We start from the raw sequence: 24,720 nt of genomic DNA on the forward strand, positions 1-24,720 counted from the left end.
CGCCTGGTATAGAGGTCCTGGATGGCAGGAAGCTTGGCCCCAGTGATGTACTGGGCCGTACGCACTACCCTCTGTAGTGCTTTGCGGTCAGAGGCCGAGCAGTTGCCATACTAGGCAGTGATGCAACCCGTCGGGATGCTCTCGATGGTGCAGCTGTTGAACCTCTTGAGGATCAGAGGACCCATTTTTTATCTGTTTGTTGAGTTTCCTTCGTCTCCACCGTGGTAAAATGTCTCCTTTCTGAACGAGTCAGCCCCGGCCGGCCAAACCCTGACCTCATGACTTGACAGTAGGGAGAAACTCATGAACACAAACACAGATAAGGCATATCCAGGTTGTATCTCATCCGGCCGTGATTGGGAGTCCAATAGGGCGGCGCACAATTGGCCCAGCGTCGTCCGTGTTTGGCCGGGGTAGGCCATCATTGTAAATAATATTTTTTTCTTATCTGACTTAAATAAAGGTTAAATAAAATATATATATTTCTAATATCTACAGTCCATGCAGTATGGATACAGTACATCTACAGAGGCAGTAGGCCTATTACATTTTACAAAGGGATCCCTTATAGAAAGTTGCTAAATCATGCAATATTACATATTACTATCAGTAGATAAACTCTAATTGAAAAGTTAACATGACCTGTGTTATACGTACAGTAAGTCTGCCTCACATAGGTGGGTCCTGATGAACCTGTCTCAGTGAACCTGTTGCCTGTGAGGCTGTCTGACCTGGACGATATACAGACTGAGTTATGGTGGACTTCATCTTCCCCTCCCTGTGTTATCAGAGACGGCCGGATCACTTATCAAACAGAGCCTGAGGCTGCCACACTGTCTAACCCAGGAGATAGTTCTCTTCTATGATTTAAAAGAGGAATGGAAAGTAAAGGTGGCAGAGCAAAAGGCTGAACTCTGGGAGGCTTCTGTACAAAGAGAGACATCATCAGACTCCTTCTCTGTTTGCTTTCAGCGTTACCCAGCAACAGAGGAAACAGAATACGTCCTGTCTTCCTTGTAGTTGATTTGAAATGCTCCTTTAGTGCTGGAACCTCACATCTCAAACCCAGTGACACTTGAATCATACGATTTTCAGAAGCCTCAGTCATAAATGTGACTTTTTATTAAAAAGCGGAAATTGAAGTCGGTTTTCTTTGCATTCTGCAAATTCTCACTCCAGAAAACTTCTGCCCTGAATCAAAATATGGAAGTAAACACTGCACAGCCCAAGTAAACATCAAATAAACAGCTTCACACATTGTTTATCTCTGGCACAGGACAATTTGTACTGAGAAGTCCCCTAGCTATTCCACTTTTCCCAAGAATTAAAATCAAATCAAATGTAATTGTATTAGTCACATGCAACCTTACAGTGAAATGCTTACTTACGAGGCTCTAACCAACAATGCAGTTTTAAAAAATACGGATAAGAATAAGAAATAAAAGTATCAAGTAATTAAAGAGCAGCAGCAGTAAAATAAAAGAGCAGTAAAATAAAAGAGTTATTAAAGTGACTATGCATAGATGATAATAACAGAGAGAAGCAGCGGTGTAAAAGGGGAGGCATTGCAAATAGTCTGTGTGGGGGTTGAAGCCTCTTGTACCTAGATTTGGTACCACTTGCCCTGCGGTAGCAGAGAGAACAGTCTCTGACTAGGGTGGCTGGAGTCTTTGGAATATTTTTGTGACTTCCTCTGACACCGCCTGGTATAGAGGTCCTGAATGGCAGGAAGCTGGGTGATGTACTGTGCCATTCGCACTACCCACTGTAGTGCCTTGTGGTCGGAGGCAGAGCAGTTGCCATACCAGGCAGTGATGCAACCAGTCAGGATGCTCTCGGTGGTGCAGTTGTAGAACCTTTTGAGGATCAGAGGACCCATGCCAAATTGTTTCAGTCTCCTGAGGGAATATGTTTTGTTGTGGCCTCTTCACGACTGTCATGGTGTGCTTGGACCTTGTTAGTTTGTTGGTGATGTGGACACAGAGGAACTTGAAGCTCTCAAACTGCTCCACTGCAGCCCCATTGATGAGAATGGGGGCGTGCTCGTTCCTATTTTTCCTGTCGACCACAATCATCTCATTTGTCTTGATCACGTTGAGGGAGACTTTGTTGTCCTGGCACCGCACGACCAGGTCTCTGACCTCCTTCCTATAGGCTGTCTCGTCGTTGTCGGTGATCAGGCCTACCACTGTTGTGTCATCGCAAACGTAATGATGGTGTTGGAGTCGTGCCTGGCTGTGCAGTCATGAGCGAACAGGGAGTACAGGAGGGGATGGAGCATGCACCCCTGAGGGGCCACTGTGTTGAGGATCAGTGTGGCGGAATTTAGGAAAATGGATTTAATTTTCCCTGCATTAATGTCCCTGGCTACTTGGAGCGTCGTCCTTTGGGTGAGCGTTTTCTTGTTTGCTTATGCCGGAATACAGCTCATTCAATCCTGTCTTCGTGCCAGCCTCAGTCTTTATGTATGTAAACAGCTACGAAAAATACAGATGAAAACTCTCTAAGTAGATAGTGTGGTCTACATTTTATGATGAGATACTCAGGCGAGCTGTCAGGACCCGGTTTCGAACCTGGGTCTCCGGAGTGAGAAACAGTCACTTAACCAACTGAGCCACGAATAGTCAGCAGAACCCAGAAGATGAGGCAGACACAGCAGTACTTAAGACGGTGTATTTAATAAAGAAAAAATCCTAAAATACAAAAAATGGCAAATCCAAAAGGTGGTAGGAAAAACACAAAAAGACCTCAAAAGAAACTCACCAAAAAATAAACAAAAACAAAAAACAGAATACCACAAGAACTTCACCCGGAATCGACAAGAGCACACAGAACACTAGGGCAGGGTGCTAACATACAAACACAGAGCACAGAACTGAGGGAAACAAAGGGTTTAAATACAATCAGGGGAAACGAGACACAGGTGCAAACAATAATGGGGATCAAGGGAAAAACACAGGGACAAAAAGCACAATGGGGACATCTACTGAAAAAACCCGGAACAACCCTGGCCAAATCCTGACAGAATCCCCCCCTAGGAACGGCTCCTGACGTTCCTACCAGCTCTCTCAGGGTGGAGGACCCTGAACTGACGAATGAGGTCAGGGTCCAGGATGTCTTTGGCAGGAACCCAGGAGCGCTCCTCAGGACCGTAGCCTTCCCAGTCCACCAGATACTGCCAGGACCGCTGCACCCGGCGGGAATCCAGTATCCGGTGGACGGTATAAGCCGGCTGGCCTCCAATGACACGAGGCGGAGGGGGAGGTCTGTCTGCCGGGACAAGGGGAAAAAACAACAGGTTTTAACAATGACACGTGAAATGTGGGATTAATCTTAAGGGATCTGGGTAAGTGTAGGCGATAAGAAACTGGGTTAACTCTCCTGGCAACCTTGAAGGGACCGATGTATTTTTGGGACAGCTTGCGAGACTCCACCCGTAGAGGTAAGTCTCTTGTGGAAAGCCAGACTCTCTGGCCGGGGCACAGGGTAGGCCCGGGACGGCGACGTCTGTTGGCTTGTTGTTGATACCTCTGTGAGGAACGCATCAGATTAAGACGGGTCTTCCTCCACATAAGCCGACAGCGTCTGACAAACCTCAAGGCTGAAGGCACTCTGACTTCTGCCTCCTGGTCCGGGAACAATGGAGGAGCATAGCCAAACTGACACTCGTGCGGGGACATACCAGTGGAGGAGGAGCGCAAGGTGTTGTGCGCGTATTCGGCCCAAACAATAAAGGATGACCATGTGGACGGGTTGTCACGAGTCATACATCGGAGGGTGGTTTCCAGCTCTTGATTCATCCTCTCTGTTTGGCCGTTGGACTCCGGATGGTACCCTGAAGATAGACTGGCAGAAGCCCCCATGAGTTGGCAGAAGGCCTTCCAAAACCTTGAGGCGAACTGGGGACCTCTGTCAGAAACCACATCTTGAGGAATGCCGAAGACTCGGAACACATGATTAATTACCAACTCAGCCGTTTCCTTGGCAGAAGGTAACTTAGTCAGAGGGACGAACCTGGCCGCCTTTGAAAACCTGTCGATTATGACTAGGATAGTAGTATTGCCATGGGATGGAGGAAGTCCAGTAATAAAGTCCAATGAGATATGGGACCAGGGTCTGTGGGGAACAGGTAAAGGGTGAAGGAGTCCTTGAGGGCGGAGGTGAGAAGATTTGCCCTGGCAGCACACGGGGCAGGCATTGACGAAAGTGGCAACGTCTTCTCTTATGGTAGGCCACCAGAACTTACGCTGGATGAACTCCAAGGTGCGACCTACGCCCGGATGACAGGTGAGGCGAGAGGAGTGCCCCCACAGAAGGACCTGAGTCCTCACTGCCTTGGGGACAAACAACCGATTGGCAGGGCCTCCTTTAGGGTCCGGTTCGCTAGCTTGAGCACGTCTCACAGTATCCTCAACTTGCCACGAGATCGGAGCCACAATCTTAGCAGCAGGAAGGACAGGCATGTCCGTGTCATCTCGAATGGCAGGAGCGTAGACTCGGGACAGGGCATCCGGTTTGAGATTCTTCGACCCGGGCCGATAGGTGAGGATAAACTGGAATCGATTGAAGAAAAGAGACCATCTAGCTTGTCTAGAGTTCAATCGCTTCGCCTGCTGGATATACTCCAGATTTTTGTGGTCCGTAAGCACTTGAAACGGGTGAGAAGCCCCTCGAGCCAGTGTCTCCATTCCTTCAATGCCATCTTAACCGCTAGGAGTTCACGATCCCCCACATCGTAGTTCCTCTCAGTCGGGGTAAGCCGGTGTGAGAAGAAAGCGCACGGATGAAGCTTCTTGTCTTCACCCCTCTGAGACAGGACAGCTCCAACACCAACCTCAGATGCGTCTACCTCCACCACAAATGGTTCATCCGTAGTCGGTAGTATCAGGATGGGAGCAGAGAGGACGCGCTGCTTGAGTCCTTGGAAGGCCGTCTCAGCTTCTCTTCCCCACACAAACCTTGCATTGCCACCTTTGGTTAAAGCTGAGAGAGGAGCTGCCACCAAACTGAAGTTCTTGATGAACTTGCGGTAAAAGTTTGTGAAGCCCAGGAAACGCTGAACATCCTTAACGGATTTGGGGTGGGCCAATCCGCTACCGCCCCTACCTTCCTAGGGTCCATTTGGACTCGACCGGGTTCCACTACAAATCCCAGGAATTGTACTCGGGATGAATGGAATTCACATTTTTCCGGCTTAACGTACAGATGGCTGTCCAGGAGGCGTTTGAGTACTTGTCTGACATGCTTAGTGTGTTCTTGAAGGGAGCTCGAAAAGATGAGGATGTCATCCAAGTAAACGAACACAAATATGTTAAGCATATCCCTAAGCACATCGTTTATGAGCGCTTGGAACACCGCTGGGGCGTTGGTCAGGCCGAAGGGCATCACCAAGTATTCATAGTGACCAGTAGGCGTGTTGAAAGCGGTCTTCCACTCGTCACCAGGTCTGATCCGCACAAGATGGTATGCGTTCCGCAGGTCAAGCTTAGTGAAAACAACTGCTTCCTGGAGCAGCTCGAAGGCTGTGGCCATAAGGGGTAGCGGGTAACGGTTACGGACGGTTATGTCATTGAGTCCCCGGTAGTCGATGCAAGGACGTAATCCACCGTCTTTCTTGGCCACAAAGAAAAACCCTGCTCCCGCCGGGGAGGTTGATGGACGCATGAGGCCTGCTTCCAGAGAGTCCTTGATGTAGGTATCCATAGCAGCTCGTTCGGGTGGAGATAGGGAAAAGATCCGACCCCTGGGGGGCAAGTGCCCGGAAACAGGTCGATGGGGCAATCGTAAGATCTATGGGGTGGTAGCATGGTGGCCCTCTGTTTGCTAAACACCAGTTTGAGGTCATGGTAACACTCGGGAACTCGGGTCAGGTCGATGGATTCTAAAGACTCGGGAGTAGAACTCGGGAATTCTGGAAAATACAAGTAGCTTGGCACGTAGGACCCCACTGCTTGATAGTGCCCACAGACCAGTCGATGTGAGGGTTATGGCTGTGAAGCCAGGGGTATCCAAGGACGAGAGGGAACTCGGAACAGGAGATCAAATGAAAGTTCATCAATTCCTGGTGTTGTGAAACTGAAAGTCTCAAGGAGGTAGTGACATGAGTGACAAGTCCAGATCCCAAAGGGCTTCCATCCAATGTAGTAACCCTCATGGGGTCACTTAGAGGTTCAGAGGGAACGCCATTCTCCTTCGCCCAGACACCATCCATGAAGTTACCTGCGGCTCCAGAGTCTACCAAGGCTTGAAGGTGAAGCTTGTGGTTGTCCCAGGAGAGGGTGACTGGAATGAGCAGACGGGAGTTGGACGGATGGGAGGAGGTTATGTTTCCCGTTACAGTTCCCCCGGTCTGTACGGGACAGAGCGTTTCCCTGGAGCCCGGGACACGTGGAACGGAAATGGCCCGGTTTGCCGCAATATAGACAGCGTCGCTCCTCATCCGGCGGTCTCTCTCAGCCTGGGAGATGCGTCCAATCTGCCTGGGTTCCGGTGGAGCCAGCGATGATAAAGGTGGGGACTCGGAGCTGGGACTGATAGGGGCTAGAGGTCTACGGTTGAGTTCTCTCTCTCAGACGCTGGTCAATGCGTGAGGCCAACTTGATCAGGGACTCGAGATTGTCCGGTGGTTCCCGAGTGGCCAGTTCATCTTGGATAGTGTCGGAAAGGCCTTTCAGAAAGCACACCGTGAGCGCCGTTGTTCCAGCCACTCGCTGCTGCCACCGTGCGGAACTGGATGGCATAGTCCGTCACGCTGCGCCAACCTTGATGGAGAGTCAGGAGCTGTTTGGCTGAGTCAGAACCACTGCTTGGGCCTTGAAACACTCGTTTGAATTCCTCAGCAAAGGCAGAGTAGCTGGCACAGCAGGAACTATGGGCATCCCACACAGCAGTAGCCCAGGCCAGGGCTTTTTCCGACAGCAGGGTAATGATATATGCGATCTTAGACCGGTCGGTGGGAAACGACGAAGGTTGCAGCTCAAAGGAGAGAGAACATTGAGTGAGAAAGCCTTTACAAGCACTTGGATCACCTGAGAACCGTTGGGGAGGTGGAAGACGAGGTTCAGCCAGGGGGTTAACTGCCATGGGTACGTGAACCTGAGGTACTGGGACGGAACCGTTGCCGGGGTAAGTCGATCAGATATCTGCTTTATGGAAGTCAGCATCTCCGACAGAAGATGAGAATGTCTAGCCATTAAGGCCTCTTGCTGAACCAGGGCGGCTTCGTGGCGTTGGACAGTCTCCTGGTGGTGGAACAGCGTGGCAAAAAGGTCCTGGGAACTGGCTGCCTCTGGGTTCATTTTTGGCTCTGTGTTTCTGTCAGGACCCGGTTTCGAACCTGGGTCTCCGGAGTGAGAAACAGTCACTTAACCAACTGAGCCACGAATAGTCAGCAGAACCCAGAAGATGAGGCAGACACAGCAGTACTTAAGACGGTGTATTTAATAAAGAAAAATCCTAAAATACAAAAAATGGCAAATCCAAAAGGTGGTAGGAAAAACACAAAAAGACCTCAAAAGAAACTCACCAAAAAATAAACAAAAACAAAAAACAGAATACCACAAGAACTTCACCCGGAATCGACAAGAGCACACAGAACACTAGGGCAGGGTGCTAACATACAAACACAGAGCACAGAACTGAGGGAAACAAAGGGTTTAAATACAATCAGGGGAAACGAGACACAGGTGCAAACAATAATGGGGATCAAGGGAAAAACACAGGGACAAAAAGCACAATGGGGACATCTACTGAAAAACCCGGAACAACCCTGGCCAAATCCTGACACGAGCAATAGCTCAAGACTTCCTTAGATATTGTGTATCAGCTGTTATTTACAAAAATACATAGTCCGCCGCCCCTTGTCTTACCAGACGGCGTTGTTCTATCCTGCCGCTACAGCGTATAACCAGCCAGATGTATGTTGGTAGTGTCGTTGTTCAGCCACGACTCTGTGAAGCATAAGATATTACAGTTTTGAATGTCCCGTAGGTAATTTAATCTTCCACATAGGTCATTGATTTTATTATCCAAAGATTGCACGTTTGCTAGCAGAATGGAAGGAAGTGGTGGTTTATTCAATCACCTACGAATTCTCAGAAGGCACTCTGCGCTCTGGCCCCTTTTCTCCACCTCCTTATCATGCAAATCACGTGGATCTGGGCCTATTCCTGAGAAAGGAGTAAATAATTTGCGTCGGGCTCGTCACACTCGTTAAAGGAAAAAAATGATTCTGCCAGTCCGTGGTGAGAAATCGCAGTCCTGATGTTCAGAAGTTCTTTTCGGTCATAAGAGACGGTAGTGGCAACATTATGTACAAAATAAGTTACAAAAAATAAGTTACAAACAACGCAAATAAACAAACAAAATAACACAATCAGTTGGGGGCACATAAAATGTCAGTCTTCCTTTCTGGCGCCAAGTCACCCCCGTAACAGTCCCCATAACAGTCTCCTGACATCACAGTAACATTGTTATTGAAAAGGGTTTTATGTTGAACTGTGGTGCTCCTCAACGTATGGAAGTGTATCTCTCCCCCAGACCCAGACTAACAGTCTGTCTCTTGTTTCCAGTAATAATACACTGTGGGGTTCACTGGAGGAGCCAGATATCGTAGACACCAAGGAATTTGAGGACCTGTTCTCCAAGGCCACTCTGCAGCCGAAGAAGAAGCCCCTTTCAGACAGCTATGAGAAGAAGGCCAAGACTAAGAAGGTTGGTTGAAATCTCATCCATTCTTTTCTCTCCCCCGTGCTACTGTTATTATATTGTCTTGGCTCGTGCTGTTTTTCCTCTCTTAGGAGGAGAATCTCAAGTGTCTTGGGTTTGGAAGGTGATGAGGGCTACTAGACTTTCCATGCAGGGACCCATACACTGTAGCTTTAAAGCTGTCATCAGAAAAGATGACACACTCCATTTGACATGGCACCTCGTATTTCTCAGACCTGTCATTTCCATTACACAAGGGCCCTAGTGGTACATTTGAATTAAGATTTCCTTTAGTATAGTTTCGTCGTCAGTATTAGGAGTTATTGAGATTAGGTAGTCAGGAAGACAATATTGACGTAATACATTTTTTGAGGACGTTATTACTATGTTACTCCAGTAAGTGCATCTGCTGAATGAATACAATGGTGTCAGCAGATTATACCTTATTCTCCAACCCTAGATCACTTACCTCTGGAACATTCCATTAGGAGCTCTGCTGAGTTAGCCCAAGTAGAGCCACATAAACAAGTATCCTAGCATTACATGGAGTCTAATCTAGGAACAACACAAAGTTTGCCAGGAGTAAATCGCTCCCCTCTCTTTTCTCGTCTTCCTCCCGACTGTCCAATTCATGGTGATTGGTGTAGGAAGCTCTTGTGCGACATCAAACTAGGCTATCAGGTGGCAGTGAGTTCAGTTTTCCTCTCCTCTCCCTGGCCCTGTGTATAGAATCACAGCTGGGTAGGATCCACCTTTAGCTGCTGCTTACACTTCACAATCAGCTGTAGACTAAACTGTCCTACTCCTTGATTTGGAGATTTGGAATATTCTTTTGATTGTCCTTTTGACTAAGTTTAATAGTCATTTTCTTACAAAACCTGGTAATAGTTATTGGTTGAGAGAAATCCTGAAAAAAAATTGGTCCTGTTCAGACTGGATGTCGATTTTTGGTACGGACCAAATCTAAAACAATCATAGACATCTACAGTGGGGCAAAAAGGTATTTAGTCAGCCACCAAAGACTGAATCTGCAATAGGTAAGCAGCTTGGTTTGAAGAAATCAACTATGGGAGCAATTATTAGGAAATGGAAGACATACAAGACCACTGATAATCTCCCTCGATCTGGGGCTCCACGCAAGATCTCACCCCGTGGGGACAAAATGATCACAAGAATGGTGAGCAAAAATCCCAGAACCACACGGGGGGACCTAGTGAATGACCTGCAGAGAGCTGGGACCAAAGTAACAAAGCCTACCATCAGTAACACACTACCCGCCAGGGACTCAAATCCTGCAATGCCAGACGTATCCCCCTGCTTAAGACAGTACATGTCCAGGCCCGTCTGAAGTTTGCTAGAGAGCATTTGGATGATCCAGAAGAAGATTGGGAGAATGTCATATGGTCAGATGAAACCAAAATATAACTTTTTGGTAAAAACTCAACGCGTCGTGTTTGGAGGACAAAGAATGCTGAGTTGCATCCAAAGAACACCATACCTACTGTGAAGCATGGGGGTTGGAAACATCATGCTTTGGGCTGTTTTTCTGCAAAGGGACCGGGACGACTGATCCGTGTAAAGGAAAGAATGAATGGGGACATATATCGTGAGATTTTGAGTGAAAACCTCCTTCCATCAGCAAGGGCATTGAAGATGAAACGTGGCTGGGTCTTTCAGCATGACAATGATCCCAAACACACCGCCCGGGCAATGAATGAGTGGCTTCGTAAGAAGCATTTCAAGGTCCTGGAGTGGCCTAGCCAGTCTCCAGATCTCAACCCCATAGAAAATTTTGGGAGGGATTTGAAAGTCCGTGTTGGCCAGCAACATCCCCAAAACATCACTGCTCTAGAGGAGATATGCATGGAGGAATGGGCCAAAATGCCAGCAACAGTGTGTGAAAACCTTGTGAAGACGTACAGAAAACGTTTGACCTGTGGCATTGCCAACAAAGGGTATATAACAAAGTATTGAGATAAACTTTCGTTATTGACCAAATACTTATTTTCCACCATAATTTGCAAATAAATTCATTCAAAATCCTACGATGTGATTTTCTAAAAAAAAAATCTCATTTTGACTCTCATAGTTGAAGGGTACCTATGATGAAAATTACAGGCCTCTCTCATCTTTTTATATGGGAGAACTTGCACAATTGGTGGCTGACTAAGTACTTTTTTGCCCCACTGTATGTTTCACACATTTGGACAGCACAGTAAAGTACAATACAGCACAGTAGAGCACAGCAGAGTACAGAATATTACAGTACAGTACACAGTACACTAAATAAAAGCAGTGTAGATGTCATGCCCTGACCATAGAGAGCCTTTTTATTCTCTATTTTGGTTAGGTCGGGTTGTGACTAGGGTGGGTAATCTAGGTTGTTTTATTTCTATGTTGGCCTGGTATGGTTCCCAAATAGAGGCAGCTGTTTATCGTTGTCTCTGATGGGGATCACATTTAGGCAGCCATTTCCCCACTGTGTTTTGTGGGATCTTGTTTTTGTGTTGTTGCCTGTGAGCACTCCAGAATGTGACATTTCGATTGTTCTTTAATGTTTTTGTGCGTTTCATTGAATAAACATGTGGAACCCATATCGCGCTGCGCTTTGGTCTGAGTATGCTTTACGACGATCGTGACAGTAGAGGTCAGTACAATACTATATAGTTGAGCACAGTACAGCACAGTAGAGCACAGTACAGCACATTAGAGCACAGTACAGTACAGCACAGTACAGTACAGTACAATACAATAGAGTACAGTTAAGAAAAGTAAACAATAGTGTACCAGTGCTGTAGTACTCGAGTCCAGGACTTTCATGACTTGTGACTCGACCTGGACTTTTCCATTGGTGACTCGGACTCACCTTCTCGTGACTTGTATTTGCACTTGGACTGGATAGGCTACTATGATAAGCAGAATATTTGCAGCACTGGGTGCGCAGAGCAGCGAGGGTTCTGTTCTCTAGCAGTGGGAAGGACGTGCCACACCTGGCACACACGGTGATTGTAGGCAGGCAGGCTCCACTCTGGATCCGCCTCCAGTCATAAGCTACGTATCGCGCAAGTGACTATCTTGCTTCCTTGTAACCACCAGTCACCAGCCTACTATTTAGATTTGCCTGGTTAAGAAACATAAACTACTTACGAAATTGAAAACAATACTAGTATTGACTTCAATAGTAAGCTAGCTATTTGTCTCTCTCTCCCCTTGAGCATAGAAAAGTGGGCTGTGGTCTACCGAGTGCCGCAGCGGTCTAAGGCATCACTACAGATCCGGGTTCGATCCGGGCTGTGTCGCAGCCGGCCGTGACCGGGAGACCCACGGGGCCCAGCGTTGCCTGGGTTAGGGGAGGGTTTGGCTGGCTGGGATGTCCTTGTCCCATCACACTCCAGTGTAATGTTAAATGTCTTGTTTAATGTCTTGTTGGAGGTTGTAGAGGGCTTCTCTCTATCCATCCATGTCTGGATCCTTGTTACCGGTAGCTCTAGGCTTTTACCCCAAAGCTGATATTGCTTGTAATCCATAGTTTTTGGTTCAGATATGTTATTATAGTCATTGTGGGGACGACATTACCTATGCAATTATTGATGAAGCCCATGACTGTTGTGGTATGAATCCCAGGACATATCCCAGTCTGTACTAGCAAAACAGTCTTGTAGTCTTGCGTCTGCTTCATCCGACCACTTCTGTATTGAGTGCATCACTGGTACTTCCTGTTTGAGCTTTTGTTGGTCAGATTTGCCGAAGGGAGGACGAGGGAGGGCCTTGTATGTGTTTCTGTGGGTAGAATAAAAGTGGTCTAGAGTTTTAGCGCCCCTAGTGGCGCAGGAGACGTGTTGGTAGAAGTGAGGTAGGATGGTTTAACGTCTCCCCGCGTTAAAGTAACCGCCCACCAGAAACGCTGCCTCTGGGTGAGCCGGTTCTTGTTTGTTTATGGCCCCATACAGTTCGCTGAGTGCCAGAGTGTTGTTGGCTTGAGAACTTTCTTGGTAGATAAAGGGTCTGCAGCTTACCATGAGGTATTCTATATCAGGTGAGCAAAAGCTCAAGATTTCCTTCACACTTGATGCAGAAAAACAGTTGTTATTTATGAGGGAAAAAATCAATTTCGACTTCCACCCTACTCTACTGAACTGCACTGTACTGTATTTTACTCTACTGAATTAAACTCTACTGAATTAAACTTTACTGTCCTGTACCGTACCTTACTGTAGCTCTACTGTGTTCTGATGTACTGATCTGTGCTGTACTGTCTGTCCTGTGATGTTCAAACTTGTGAAACAGATTTGGTTCAAATTTGAACTTGTTTAGGGGCAGGGCTCTTGAAATGCTTGTTTTTACAATTACATTTTGGTCATTCAGCAGACGCTCTTGTCCAAAGTGACAGTCAGTGCATTCAACTAAGGTAGATAAACAACAACATATCACAGTCACAACAACAACAACAACAATCTGTAACTGTTACTGAAATGTTATTGTGGTTGAAGTGGTCTGTTGGTTTATTCTGTGGGTTGGACTACTTTGAACATCATCGCTGCCAGTTTTAAAGCTTTTGAAAAAGCTTACATATGTGCATGTGACAGTGGGAGCAATAAAGCATTCTGTTGCAGTCTTCAGTTGGCTCCTCTTTCCTATCTTAGGAGACTTGAAAAAGTATTATTGTGATATATTGCTTACTTCATTGATCATGTAAATATGCAGTTGAAATTTGGCCATAGAATCAATGACTGAAAAACATGTCTTTTCAACATCTGTAAATGACGTATTTTCAACGTCTGGAAAATACATATTTTTTACATCCTGAAAAGACGTCTTGTCACCTTTCATTCAGCATGTGAAATGCACCTGATTTCAACATTCGAAAAGTACATATTTTCGACGTCCGGAAAATAAGTCTTTCCGCCTTTCAATCAGCACCTAAAATGCACCTGACATCAACGTCTGGAAAAGACATCCAAAAGATGCTTACTGGGAAAGCAGCTGAATCAGATATCAGCGTGAGCTAGGAGGCTGATTTAGGGGCCAGCCCTGCAGGCAGGGTCAGGGAGACAGGAGACAGTTGGCTGAGCTTGATCAAATATTGGGCCAGTTGATGGGTTCAGAGTGACCAGACTGGATGGAGAGCACTAGAGATGGACACACACACTCACCCACACTGAGGCCTCTAGAGTGGACTGGAGCCTTGACAGATTGATCAGAATGTGTATGGATTGGGAAGGGGACAGTCTGGTACAATGGCTGATTTTATCTGCTTGGACGCCACACTTAGGGCCATGGGGGCAGTGGGAGCGCTGACACATATGGCTGCGGAAGTGCAGAGTTGCAGCATTGGACTTGACTACAGCATGGGCCCTGAGAATTGGCCTGAGCTGTGCAGACCCAATGGCACGTAACCCATTAGAAAGGGGGATACTTCTCCTTCGTGAAAACTACATGAACTAACATTTGATTTTGTCATTCTTATTTGAGATGGTAGATACAATATGTGGTATAGATATCTATTGTGATTTGAGCCATGGGTTACAATACTCAGCCCAGAGAGAGCAGCCTGGGTTACAATACTCAGCCCAGAGAGAGCAGCCTGGGTTACAATACTCAGCCCAGAGAGAGCAGCCTGGGTTACAATACTCAGCCCAGAGAGAGCAGCCTGGGTTACAATACTCAGCCCAGAGAGAGCAGCCTGGGTTACAATACTCAGCCCAGAGAGAGCAGCCTGGGTTACAATACTCGGCCCAGAGAGAGCAGCCTGGGTTCAGCTATGATTATTGGGAGACGCTACCAACTGTGGAAAAGGTTGGCTACAGCCCCTTGGCAGTCCAACACTTTTAGAAAGGTCAGCTAAACAAAAGTTACTTGTTTACTTCTTCATCTTTTATCCCTAAAAGTTTATACTACCAACGTTCAAACTCTCTGAATCATCATTTGCTGATAGGTTCCCAGAACAACGGGCTCTGACTGGACAAAGGAGGAGGGAGGAAACGGGGATAGAGAGGAAAGTGGAGAGGACAGTGGAGAGGGGGATGGAGAGGGAGGAGGAGAGGGGGGCTGGAGAGAGGAGGATGGAGGGAAAGAGGAGAGGGGGATGGAAAGGAGAAGAGCAGACTGTCATCTAGCTAGCTAACAGACAGAGCCAGACTGGGCCTGCGGAGACACAGGGTCAATGAAGAGCGCTGTTTTGCCTTACTCTGCAATATCTGCCCCAGAGGTAATCTGACAAGCCAATAGTCCTGTCCTGGCCTCACCACCACACCGATATGACACAACACAGAGACAAGTCAGTTCATCTCTGCCCAGTAATTATCTCTATCAATTCATGAAGAGCAGCTACACTGCACACATTATGGTTTTCAGTGCACTAAGAATGTTGGCTGTAGGGCACAATGGTGTATGTGATAACAGTACAGCTATACATGCCTATCGCACTTGTTACTTGTCTAGAAAGTGTTGCCAGATCAGCTAACGCCTGTGATCCCAGTCAGAGGGAAATTACTGGAATGTGTGTGTGCATTATGGAAAGCAGTCACTTTACTCACCACCCTTGTCAAGGACAGCTCCACACACAGGACCATCAGTGTTGGAGAAAAGGGGCTGGTGGAATGAGTACGTACAGGGCTAAACATATGTATGTGACCAATAAAATTGGATTTGATTATCATGTGTCCAATACAAATGAAAGCTGCTGTTTAATCTGGATGCCTTTCCTTTCGCGCCACTGATTATCATATCAAAGCAGCAGAGATGCCATGCAGGGGAATAAAGGTCCCTGTCAGCCGCCACACTCCGCGGCCGCCCAGGCTACCCTACACCAGACTGGGGGTAATTGTAGGCATGTGGCTCCACTCGGTTCCACACTGAGGCGGGAGGAGAGCAATGGAGAGGAGAGGACACCTGTGGGGGCGTTTAAAGTGGAGAGGAGAGGCTGCGCGTGTCGCTGCATTTTGGGTGTGATGATATGAGCTGCAGGAGCGATGTGGAGTGCTACAGAGATGAGATGAGGAAATCCAGCGAGCCACAGCGTGGGGGCTGTTTAGATTACACCCCGACAGGATTTACTGTGCCAGGACCGGCAGGCTGTCCCCCTCACCATACCCCCCCTCCCCCCCGCCCGCCCTCCGCCCCACGTGTACACCAGTAATACGGCCTGCGTAAACATTACACAGCAATTCCCACCACCCACACGAATCAAGCTCCTATCCAGTTTGTACAGCATGGATTGCTGTAAAACAAACAGTGGCTTTAATTTGTTCAGACCCTACGTCATTAGAGATGACTTATGGTCGTTCACACTGAGGTTTATTAAAAGCATATTTTGAGTGTTGAGTGTGACGTGGGAGAGTGGGTGTAAGATTAACACATGGAGAGTGCAGAATGTTGTGTGGAGATGTTGAGCGTTCATTGGAGGTGGTAATTTATGAGCTCTCTTGATCCATTTGTTATTGTAACGTATCTCCAGGGTGGGTGAACTCAGACATGGTTGGTTCGCAGTCACCCGTATAGCTACCTGCCCCCTCAGCAATGGCTGTATAAACTATCAGCTCTCTGCTGAACCTGGTGCCCTCTCCCCAACACCAGCCACCTGCAACTTCTCAAACCACTGTCTTCCTTTTGTTATTTCAATCTTCATTTCAATGTCAAACCAATGTCTCCAGTCTATTTCAAGTGGGGTTTTTTGGGTCTGCTGGAAGGACTTCACCTTGGCTTGGATTGGTGGGTAGTTCTCCCAGTGTCCACTGGAGGTAGCTGTTATCTTTTGATACATACTTGTCATGGATTGCGAACAGAGAACTCTTAGCATCAGCAGGTTCCTTCCTTGCGTGTCTGAGAGTAAGCATCCAGGCTTGTTCCTCCAGATCAGTTGTCTTTTCTCATTAAGTTAACTGGTCGGGCTAATTGGTGCTTCTGGAGCCACAGCGAGTGGCCAGGGTTCCTGGAAGGCTTTTAGTGTGGCCCAACCAGTGCAGTTCATTAAAGGTGTTGGAAAAGCCTCTCACTCTGCCTGCTCCCCTCTCATGTCCCTGTACAGGAGATCCCCAGTGTGATATTAGTAATGGACGTGGAAGCAGCATGCACTCTTACCTTCTGTAACGCAATACTCACTTCTAAGGCTTCTGCTCCTTGGTTCCCACTGGATGGCCCAGTAGCTGAGATGCAGTAATAACGGCCAGTGTTACCTAATGAAGAAGGCTGAGACATTAAGTTTTAGAGCTGGGCTTTACCTTGCCAAAACTGTTTCTAGCTTTATGGGTAATTCAGTCATAAGTAATTGTGACCATGTGTAGGCACAAATAAAAATCCTGTGAATTTATAGTTTGTTATAAAAAAAACCTTGCCTGCTCTTCCACACTGAAAATATGTCCTTTTATGGTTTACTTTTTTACTTTCTTGTGACTTAATATTTTTGACTATATCGTAGGGCTGTGTCACAATACCAGTATTGTGATGTTTGTTTTTATGGTAAAAATGAAAACAAGAAGCAGACCAAACTCTGTGGTCCTTTAAAAACCTGCTTTATGTAAAATAATGTGTTATACAGCTAGGAAATGTGACTCTGGATGACAACATAATGATGTTTGCTTCCAACATTAGGGCTGTTTTCCTAAAGAAATCAAATCCGCTTTGTGTTTTGCTTCTTTGCCACGATACAAATGAGTATCGTGATACTGATATTGTCCCGGGCCCTACTATATAATTAATGCACTTTTACAGGGGAACTTGTTCTCTGTACTCTGTGCTCTGTACTGTTAGGGATGCCATTTGATAAGGCATGCTGAAACCTGTGGGTTTCTATCCTTACTCAATCCCTGCTTGTTACATGGACCGTAAAGGATTATGACATTGTGTAGATGAGTCTGGCTTTAGGGTCAATCCAGACACACCACAGATATGTTAGTATGTTGTATGTTACTCTTCTTTAGAGCACTTCTTCTGTCCTCACCCAGAGTCAATCTATCTTCAAGTGGTCTGGCTCTGGGAAGTGACTAAGTGATACTTTCCTTTGGCCTCTCTGGCAAAAAAGACAGTGGATGACTTAATTTCATTTTTTTAAATTAACTGTTGGTCTGGATCTTTACAACTGTATAAACGGTGCCACTTGAATCAAATGGATATGGTGATCAAATAAAGGATATATCATGCCAATATTATTCTCGCTCTCCGATATAATCACTGTGATTAAGTTATGACGTTTACCGGTATGTCTCTCCTGCAGATTATCAAGCTGCTGGATGGGAAACGTTCCCAAGCAGTGGGCATCCTCATCTCAAGTCTGCACCTGGAAATGAAGGACATTCAGCAAGGTGAGAGCAAACATTTAATGGTCTGTGTTAAAACCAAAAGCTGTTTGGCAGCTTTCTTTACAGGAGGATTTTGTACTATTTCTGAAAACCATTCATTTCCTGTCTGTTAAACAAGGCTGTTCTTTTTTCGATTAAACAGTAATAAACATCAGTTGCAATCCTATTTTCACTAGATTAGAAAAGACACTTGATAAATTGCAGATGCAAGTGGTTATTTTTAGTGAAGACATGTTGAGGCCTGTTGAAGCCTGTTGAAGACATGTTGAGGCCTATTGAATTCTGCCGCAAATTGTTTCCTGCCTCTTGACAGGTCCTAATGTGTGACTAGTTCCACTTTTATAGATGCATTTGTGTTTCATGTGGAACATGGAAGATTTCCAAGTTTTCCAAACTAGTGCATAATGTTGTGAGTGAACAGCATTGGAATGACATTAGCCATTTTTGCTGAGAATTCTGTTTCACCAGTTTCAACCCTTCCTACACTGGTCAAAATCACATCAATGTTTTCCCTTTTGAGCTAAAGAGGAGTGGAGTATTTGGTTGTGTATGTGTATTGGACTATATGTGTTTATATATGTGAATGATGCGGGGGAAATCTGACACAGCGGTTAGGCGTGCATAAATTGGATCCGTTGGCGACAGCCAGGGTAGAGGGCTGCATTTTCGCGGGATGACGGCAGGACCTGCGGTCTGACAGAGATCATTGTACAATCAGCATTTTACATGCTACGTTTGGGAGCGGTCGGTCAGACAGACAATTTTGGGATTCAAATATTGTTGTTGTCCTTCAGATTATTTGGAAACGGTCATCTTTCTGCTTTATATGCGGAGCGGGAGAGGAAGAGGATGTCATCAATGTAGACGAAGACGAACCGATTCAACATGAGAACATCATTTACCAGAGCTTGGAACACAGCAGGGGCATTGGTGAGGCCTAATGGCATGACCAAATACTCATAGTGGCCTCTGGCCGTGTTGAAGGCGGTCTTCCACTCATCTACCTCTCATATCCGCACCAGGTGGTAGGCGTTCCGTAGATCCAACTTGGATAACATGGTGGCCCCCTGGAGTGGCTCTAAGGCAGAGGAGATGAGTGGGAGCTGGTAGCGGTTCTTCACCGTTATGTCATTGATGCATGGGCGCAGGGTAGGGCTGAGGGATATGGCCAAAATCTCATATCCCGATATTGGTAATTTCATATCCCAATAACATACATATCACGAAATATCACATTTTCTGTAAATTCAATGAATAAGTAGTTTATATAAAATGACCACATGTAAAGGCCTATTATTACATTTTGAATTATACTCAACAAATAAAAGGTACTTACTCATATTTGATTATCTCTCCTTTTATTTAGAACCTTTGTGCACATTTTCTATTAAGCATGTAACAAAATATAAAATATTACTGTATAAAATCTTAAAAGGTAAATAGAAAACATTTCAAATATAGCTGCAAACAAAATAAATATATGCCTGAAATATATATTATTTTGAGGTGGCTTGCCTGTTTTGCATGTTATTTTGACATTAATACGTGTCACATATCAATTTGCATTTGGCATCTTGGGTCGAGTGTCAGCACCAACTCACGAAACCCTCGTTTCTCGACCGTGTAAACTGGGCCCATGTCTTTGCAGATATAAGTTGTAATTGCAGCTGTTATCTCCTTCCATCTTCGTGATTCTTTGCCATATAGTGTGCCGCGGGCAAAAGCCCCTTGCAACGTCTGAGTCTGGGGTTTGTTTTGAGCACTCGACTGTACTTTTTTGGGTCTCATCCGTACACTCTCTCTGTACTGTTTCACATGATTCTTGCGTAGGTGGTAAAAGAGATTAGTGGTGTTTGAGCCTGCGGTATATTTTGCAGAGGACGGTTTTCTGGTCCATGTCAGACTTTTCATACCCAAACCACGTCCATGTGACCGAAGTAGCCCCTCTTTTAGGTACGAGCCCCGTGTCTCCGTGCTCTGTGTCACGTTCACTCACCTCCATGTTTGTTTGTGTTGCAAATTTCCTTCCACACGACACGTGTGCGTCACCCAATGCCTCGTCCAATTGACAAAGAATATTGCCGTAAGAGTGTGATTTGTGACACAACGAAATAAAATGAAATTATAGATGTTTTTCTATAGTCACATGATATATATCGTCATATCGCCCAGCCCTAGCGCAAGGTCTTGTCCTTATTCTCTACAAAGAAGAACCCTGTGCAGGCTTGGGAGGCGGTGACTCTCGGCGTCTTCGCCGACTCTCGGGGGAGGTTGGGAAGCCTCGGGTTCTCTCGGCAATGGGGCCATCGGGGACTTCTGGGATGACTCGGAGGCAAGGTGGAATCCCTGGACGTGTGAGCGAAATCGAATTTCCTCTCCCTCTGTCGTTCCTGTAATCGCCCATCAGATGGTCAAATCTATGAGGGAATTGAGATCCGTAAATAACTCCCGAGCAGCAAGCTCTTCCTTGACCTCCTCCTAGATGCCGTGCAGGAACATATCGAACAGCGCTTCCTGGTTCCAAGCACTCTCCGCTGCCAACGTGCGGAAATCCACAGCATAGTCTGCCACACTGCAGGAGTCCTGCCTGAAGCTGGATTAGCATCAGGGCAGCTTCTCTCCCGGAGAACGGGGCATCAAAAAACCTTCTTCACCCCTCCCACGAACTCCTCCAGGCTAACACATCTGGCCGGCTGTTGTTCCCATACATGCAATTCCTTGTGCCTACCGATGGTGGCTCCTTGGGAGGAGATGGTGTTGCGCAGCTGGCCCGGATCTGCTGTGTCAGTCATGGCCAGTTCGTACTATTACGTTTCAGGTAAGACCCAGATGCAGACAACGTCGAAGTAACAACAGTTTATTAATCCAACAGGGGCAGGCAAAAGACAGGTCAAGAGCAAGCAGGGGTCAGTAATCCAGATAGGTTGGACAAAGGTACAGGACGGCAGGCAGGCTCAGGGTCAGGATAGGCAGAGGTCAGTATTCCAGATAGGTGGGGCAAAGGTACAGGATGGCAGGCAGGGTCAGAGCAAGCAGAATGGTCAACACCAAGAAAACAGGAACAATCGAGAGAAAGGAGAAGAGGGAAAACATTGGTAGGCTTGACGAAACAAAACAAACTGGCAAAAGACAAACAGAGGACACAGGTATAAATACACAGGGGGTATTGGGGAAGATGGGTGACACCTGGAGGGGGGTGGAGACAATCATGAAGACAGGTGAATCAGATCAGGGTGTGACCCGCTCTCATCATTCTTGCTGCTTCAAGTTCAGTAGCCATACATGTGAGATCAGGTGCGCGCGCATATGGTCTCAATTAACCTCTAGCGTCGAGCAATCCCGTATCCGTGAGCGTAATCATAGCCTCAAGATCATTAGCATAACGCAACGTTAACTATTCATGAAAATCGCAAATGAAATGAAAGAAATATATTCACTCACAAGCTTAGCCTTTTGTTAACAACACTGTCATCTCAGATTTTCAAAATATGCTTTTCAACCATAGCTACACAAGCATTTGTGTAAGAGTCTTGATACCTCGCATAGCATTAAGCCTAGCATTCAGCAGGCAACATTTTCACAAAAACAAGAAAAGCATTCAAATTAAATAATTTACCTTTGAAGAACTTCGGATGTTTTCAATGAGGAGACTCTCAGTTAGATAGCAAATGTTCAGTTTTTCCAAAAAGATTGTTTGTGTAGGAGAAATCGCTCCGTTTTGTTCATCACGTTTGGCTAAGAAAAAAAATGAAAATTCAGTCATTACAACGCCAAACTTTTTTCCAAATTAACTCCATAATATCGACAGAAACATGGCAAACGTTGTTTAGAATCAATCCTCAAGGTGTTTTTCACATATCTATTCAATGATAAATCATTAGTGGCAGTTGACTTTCTCCTCTGAAGCAAATGGTAAAATGCACGCAGCTGGAGATTACGCAATAATTTCGACGGAGGACACCAAGCGGGCACCTGGTAAATGTAGTCTCTTATGGTCAATCTTCCAATGATATGCCTACAAATACGTCACAATGCTGCAGACACCTTGGGGAAACGACAGAAAGTGTAGGCTCATTCCTGGCGCATTCACAGCCATATAAGGAGACATTGGAACACAGCGCCCTCAAAATCTGGTCCATTTCCTGTTTGAAATTTCATTTTGGTTTCGCCTGTAGTCAGTTCTGTGGCACTCACAGATAATATCTTTTTTGGAAACGTCAGAGTTGTCAATTATATGCATAGTCGAGCATCTTTTCGTGACAAAATATCTTGTTTAAAACAGGAACGTTTTTTTATCCAAAAATTAAAAGAGCGCCCCCTATATCGAAGAAGTTAAATAGACTAGGCTATAGCCTATGAATGGGCAGAAAAGTACGGGGCAGTTATCTTTCCAAGGAAATGTAATTTCTAAATATGATTATGCTACATTTTGCTACTTTCCCTAGAAATACATATTGATCACCCATATTTGTCTCCGCCTGAAAATAGTCCCACTCCTAAAATGCAGGCTATAAAACGTTGCTCAAGATAAAGTGCAAATCTCTCCAGCTCCGCTGTCTTCAAACAATGTCTAATCTATTGGCTGACATAGCCCAGTAATACCGATAGCCTAATATAATGGGCCACGTGAGAATCTCTGGGTATTTTAACCTATTTCTTAGGTTATTTTAGCGCATTTTGATATTGCCTGTAGGGCTAAAAATTGCTGGGACCATGGCTGGCAAGTGATCTGTGTCACATACCCTTAAAATAACATTGCAGGTCTGCAGTTAGGATCGGAACCAGTTCTTGCGGTAGCGGGTGGGAGTCCCGAGGAAATTCAGAGGGGTTGGCGGGGTATGAAAAGTGGTGGGAGAGGGATGAATAAATCCGTCCTGTGCATAGCTCTAAGCCTGGGTGCGTTGGGTTGATACTGCGACTGGGAGTGGAGGGCTTGGCAGTCTTAGTGGCCCGGTCGGATCTGTTCATTGTTGCCAGTGACGGTTTCCACCACCTAATGGGAGCGACACCCTGCTAATGATCTGAGTGTGTATAAATCCACCTTTGCAGTCAGCAGACACCACACCGCCACTATAAAACGGCAGCCCAATGCAAGCCAAGCAACACATTGGGTCAAGCTACTGTTTTTGGTTTTCATTTTTTTTGTTCTCTCTCCTCTTTTTGTCGGTGTCGAGGTAAAGAACCCCCAATAAAAGAGCCTGCTCTCTCCCAGCATGAGCCTGCTTCCTACAGCCTTAATGGGAGGTGTAGGTGAAATGGACAATTTGAATCTGACAATTCAGCAGAGTGGCCTAATAAGCACTTCTAAGGGCCCTGGTCCCTGGCCTCACCTGCTTGCCTGCTCTTTGTTGGCAAATTAAAAGGACATGGGACATGTAATGTAATTACATCCACTAGGGAGGGGGGAGACAAGGGAGGGGGGCTCTGGTTACCCAGTGCAGGGAGAGGGGAGAGAGGGTGCCAACGGAGGGCCTGAGACTGGCTGGGGGACCTCCTGGGCCACCGCAGTTCAAGGCAGAGGGGAGGTTCCCCCACACCTCACCACACACACCACACACCCTGAGCGATGAGTGAGAAGTGGAGGGAAAGGGAGTGAGGCTGCGACGGGGTTCCTTTGATCTCCCGGTGTGGAGAGATATCCAGGCTCTGGCCCCCTTGGCTCAGGGCACTGTGCTGCACTGCGGCCCTCCTTTGGTGTGTGATTGACGGTTGCATGGCGGGCGTGCTGAGGCCTTGAGTAATCCACTCTAATAAGCAGTAGGAAATGGCCACCACCTCCAGCCTGCTCTGCAGCCTGCTGCTCTCCACTCTAATCCAGCCTCCAGGGCTGCTCTACTGCCCTAGCTGGTCGTGGGGGCTTGTGGAAGCTGTGGAAGTCAGTGGAAGAATGCTTGGATTCTGGGACGCAGATCTTTTTCTTCTGATTTGGAGGCCTTGTGTGGAGATTGAAGGTGACATGTCATAATGAATCCAGGGTGTTGCTCTATACAGTACAGTCATGTACTTCTGGCTTGACTTCACTGGTGGCTCTTTGCTAGTCATGTGACTGAGACATGACGCAGCTACAGTGGTGTGGAGAGGGGCTTGTTTCCACTCACACTGGATCTGTTTTAGGCTGATCTGAGAGCAGGTGTCGCTCTGCAGTCTGCAACTGACAGCACACAGATCCATATCAACTATGAGACAAGGAGCCATCCCTCCCAGTCTGCTCCCTCCTATGCTCTCTCCTTTCCTCCCTGACCTGCACCCAGCCATAAAGCCGTGACTCGTCTCTCTGAGACACTGAGCAGAGCTCTCCCTCTCTTACTTTTTCTCTCACACTCTTTCTCTTTTGCTGATAAGAGATTTGCTTTCTCTTTTTCTCTCCCTCTCTCTCTCTCGCTCCCCTCCTCTCTCTATGCAGCCCCCCTTTAGAGATCATTACTGGAGACTGTGGTGGTTCTGGCTACAGGTCCTGGGGTTAAACAGTTACAGGCTCTCTCCTGTGACCCGTGGCCTATAGGCTTAGTCCTCTGCATGTCGGCCTGAGAGGAGAGCCCCCGTGTGAGGTGGGCTCTGGGCACTGCTTTGCTGTGCTCTGACACCACAGCTGTCCTGTCCTGCCTGACCACACTCCCAGATACCCCACCACTCCCTAATACTCTCCTTCACTCACTCCAAAATCAAAGTTTGTCAGACATGTCAGACCTCAAAAGTTGTCTAATGTTAAATGACTTAA

General features: G+C 46.5%; 1 protein-coding gene across 2 annotated transcripts in view; it reads left to right on the top strand.

Annotated features, from left to right (window-relative positions):
• The window catches only part of LOC135525908 (formin-like), a 105,767-nt gene that overhangs the window by 10,178 nt on the left and 70,869 nt on the right, over positions 1 to 24,720 (top strand). For both annotated transcript variants that reach the window (XM_064953875.1, XM_064953876.1), the window contains exons 5-6: positions 8,571 to 8,712; positions 17,918 to 18,005. In XM_064953875.1, the coding sequence (XP_064809947.1) occupies positions 8,571 to 8,712; positions 17,918 to 18,005 (230 nt within the window). The remainder of the gene's footprint in view (positions 1 to 8,570; positions 8,713 to 17,917; positions 18,006 to 24,720) is intronic.

This window comes from Oncorhynchus masou, chromosome 32, assembly GCF_036934945.1.
Source record: "Oncorhynchus masou masou isolate Uvic2021 chromosome 32, UVic_Omas_1.1, whole genome shotgun sequence".
NCBI classification, from domain to species: Eukaryota; Metazoa; Chordata; class Actinopteri; order Salmoniformes; family Salmonidae; genus Oncorhynchus; species Oncorhynchus masou.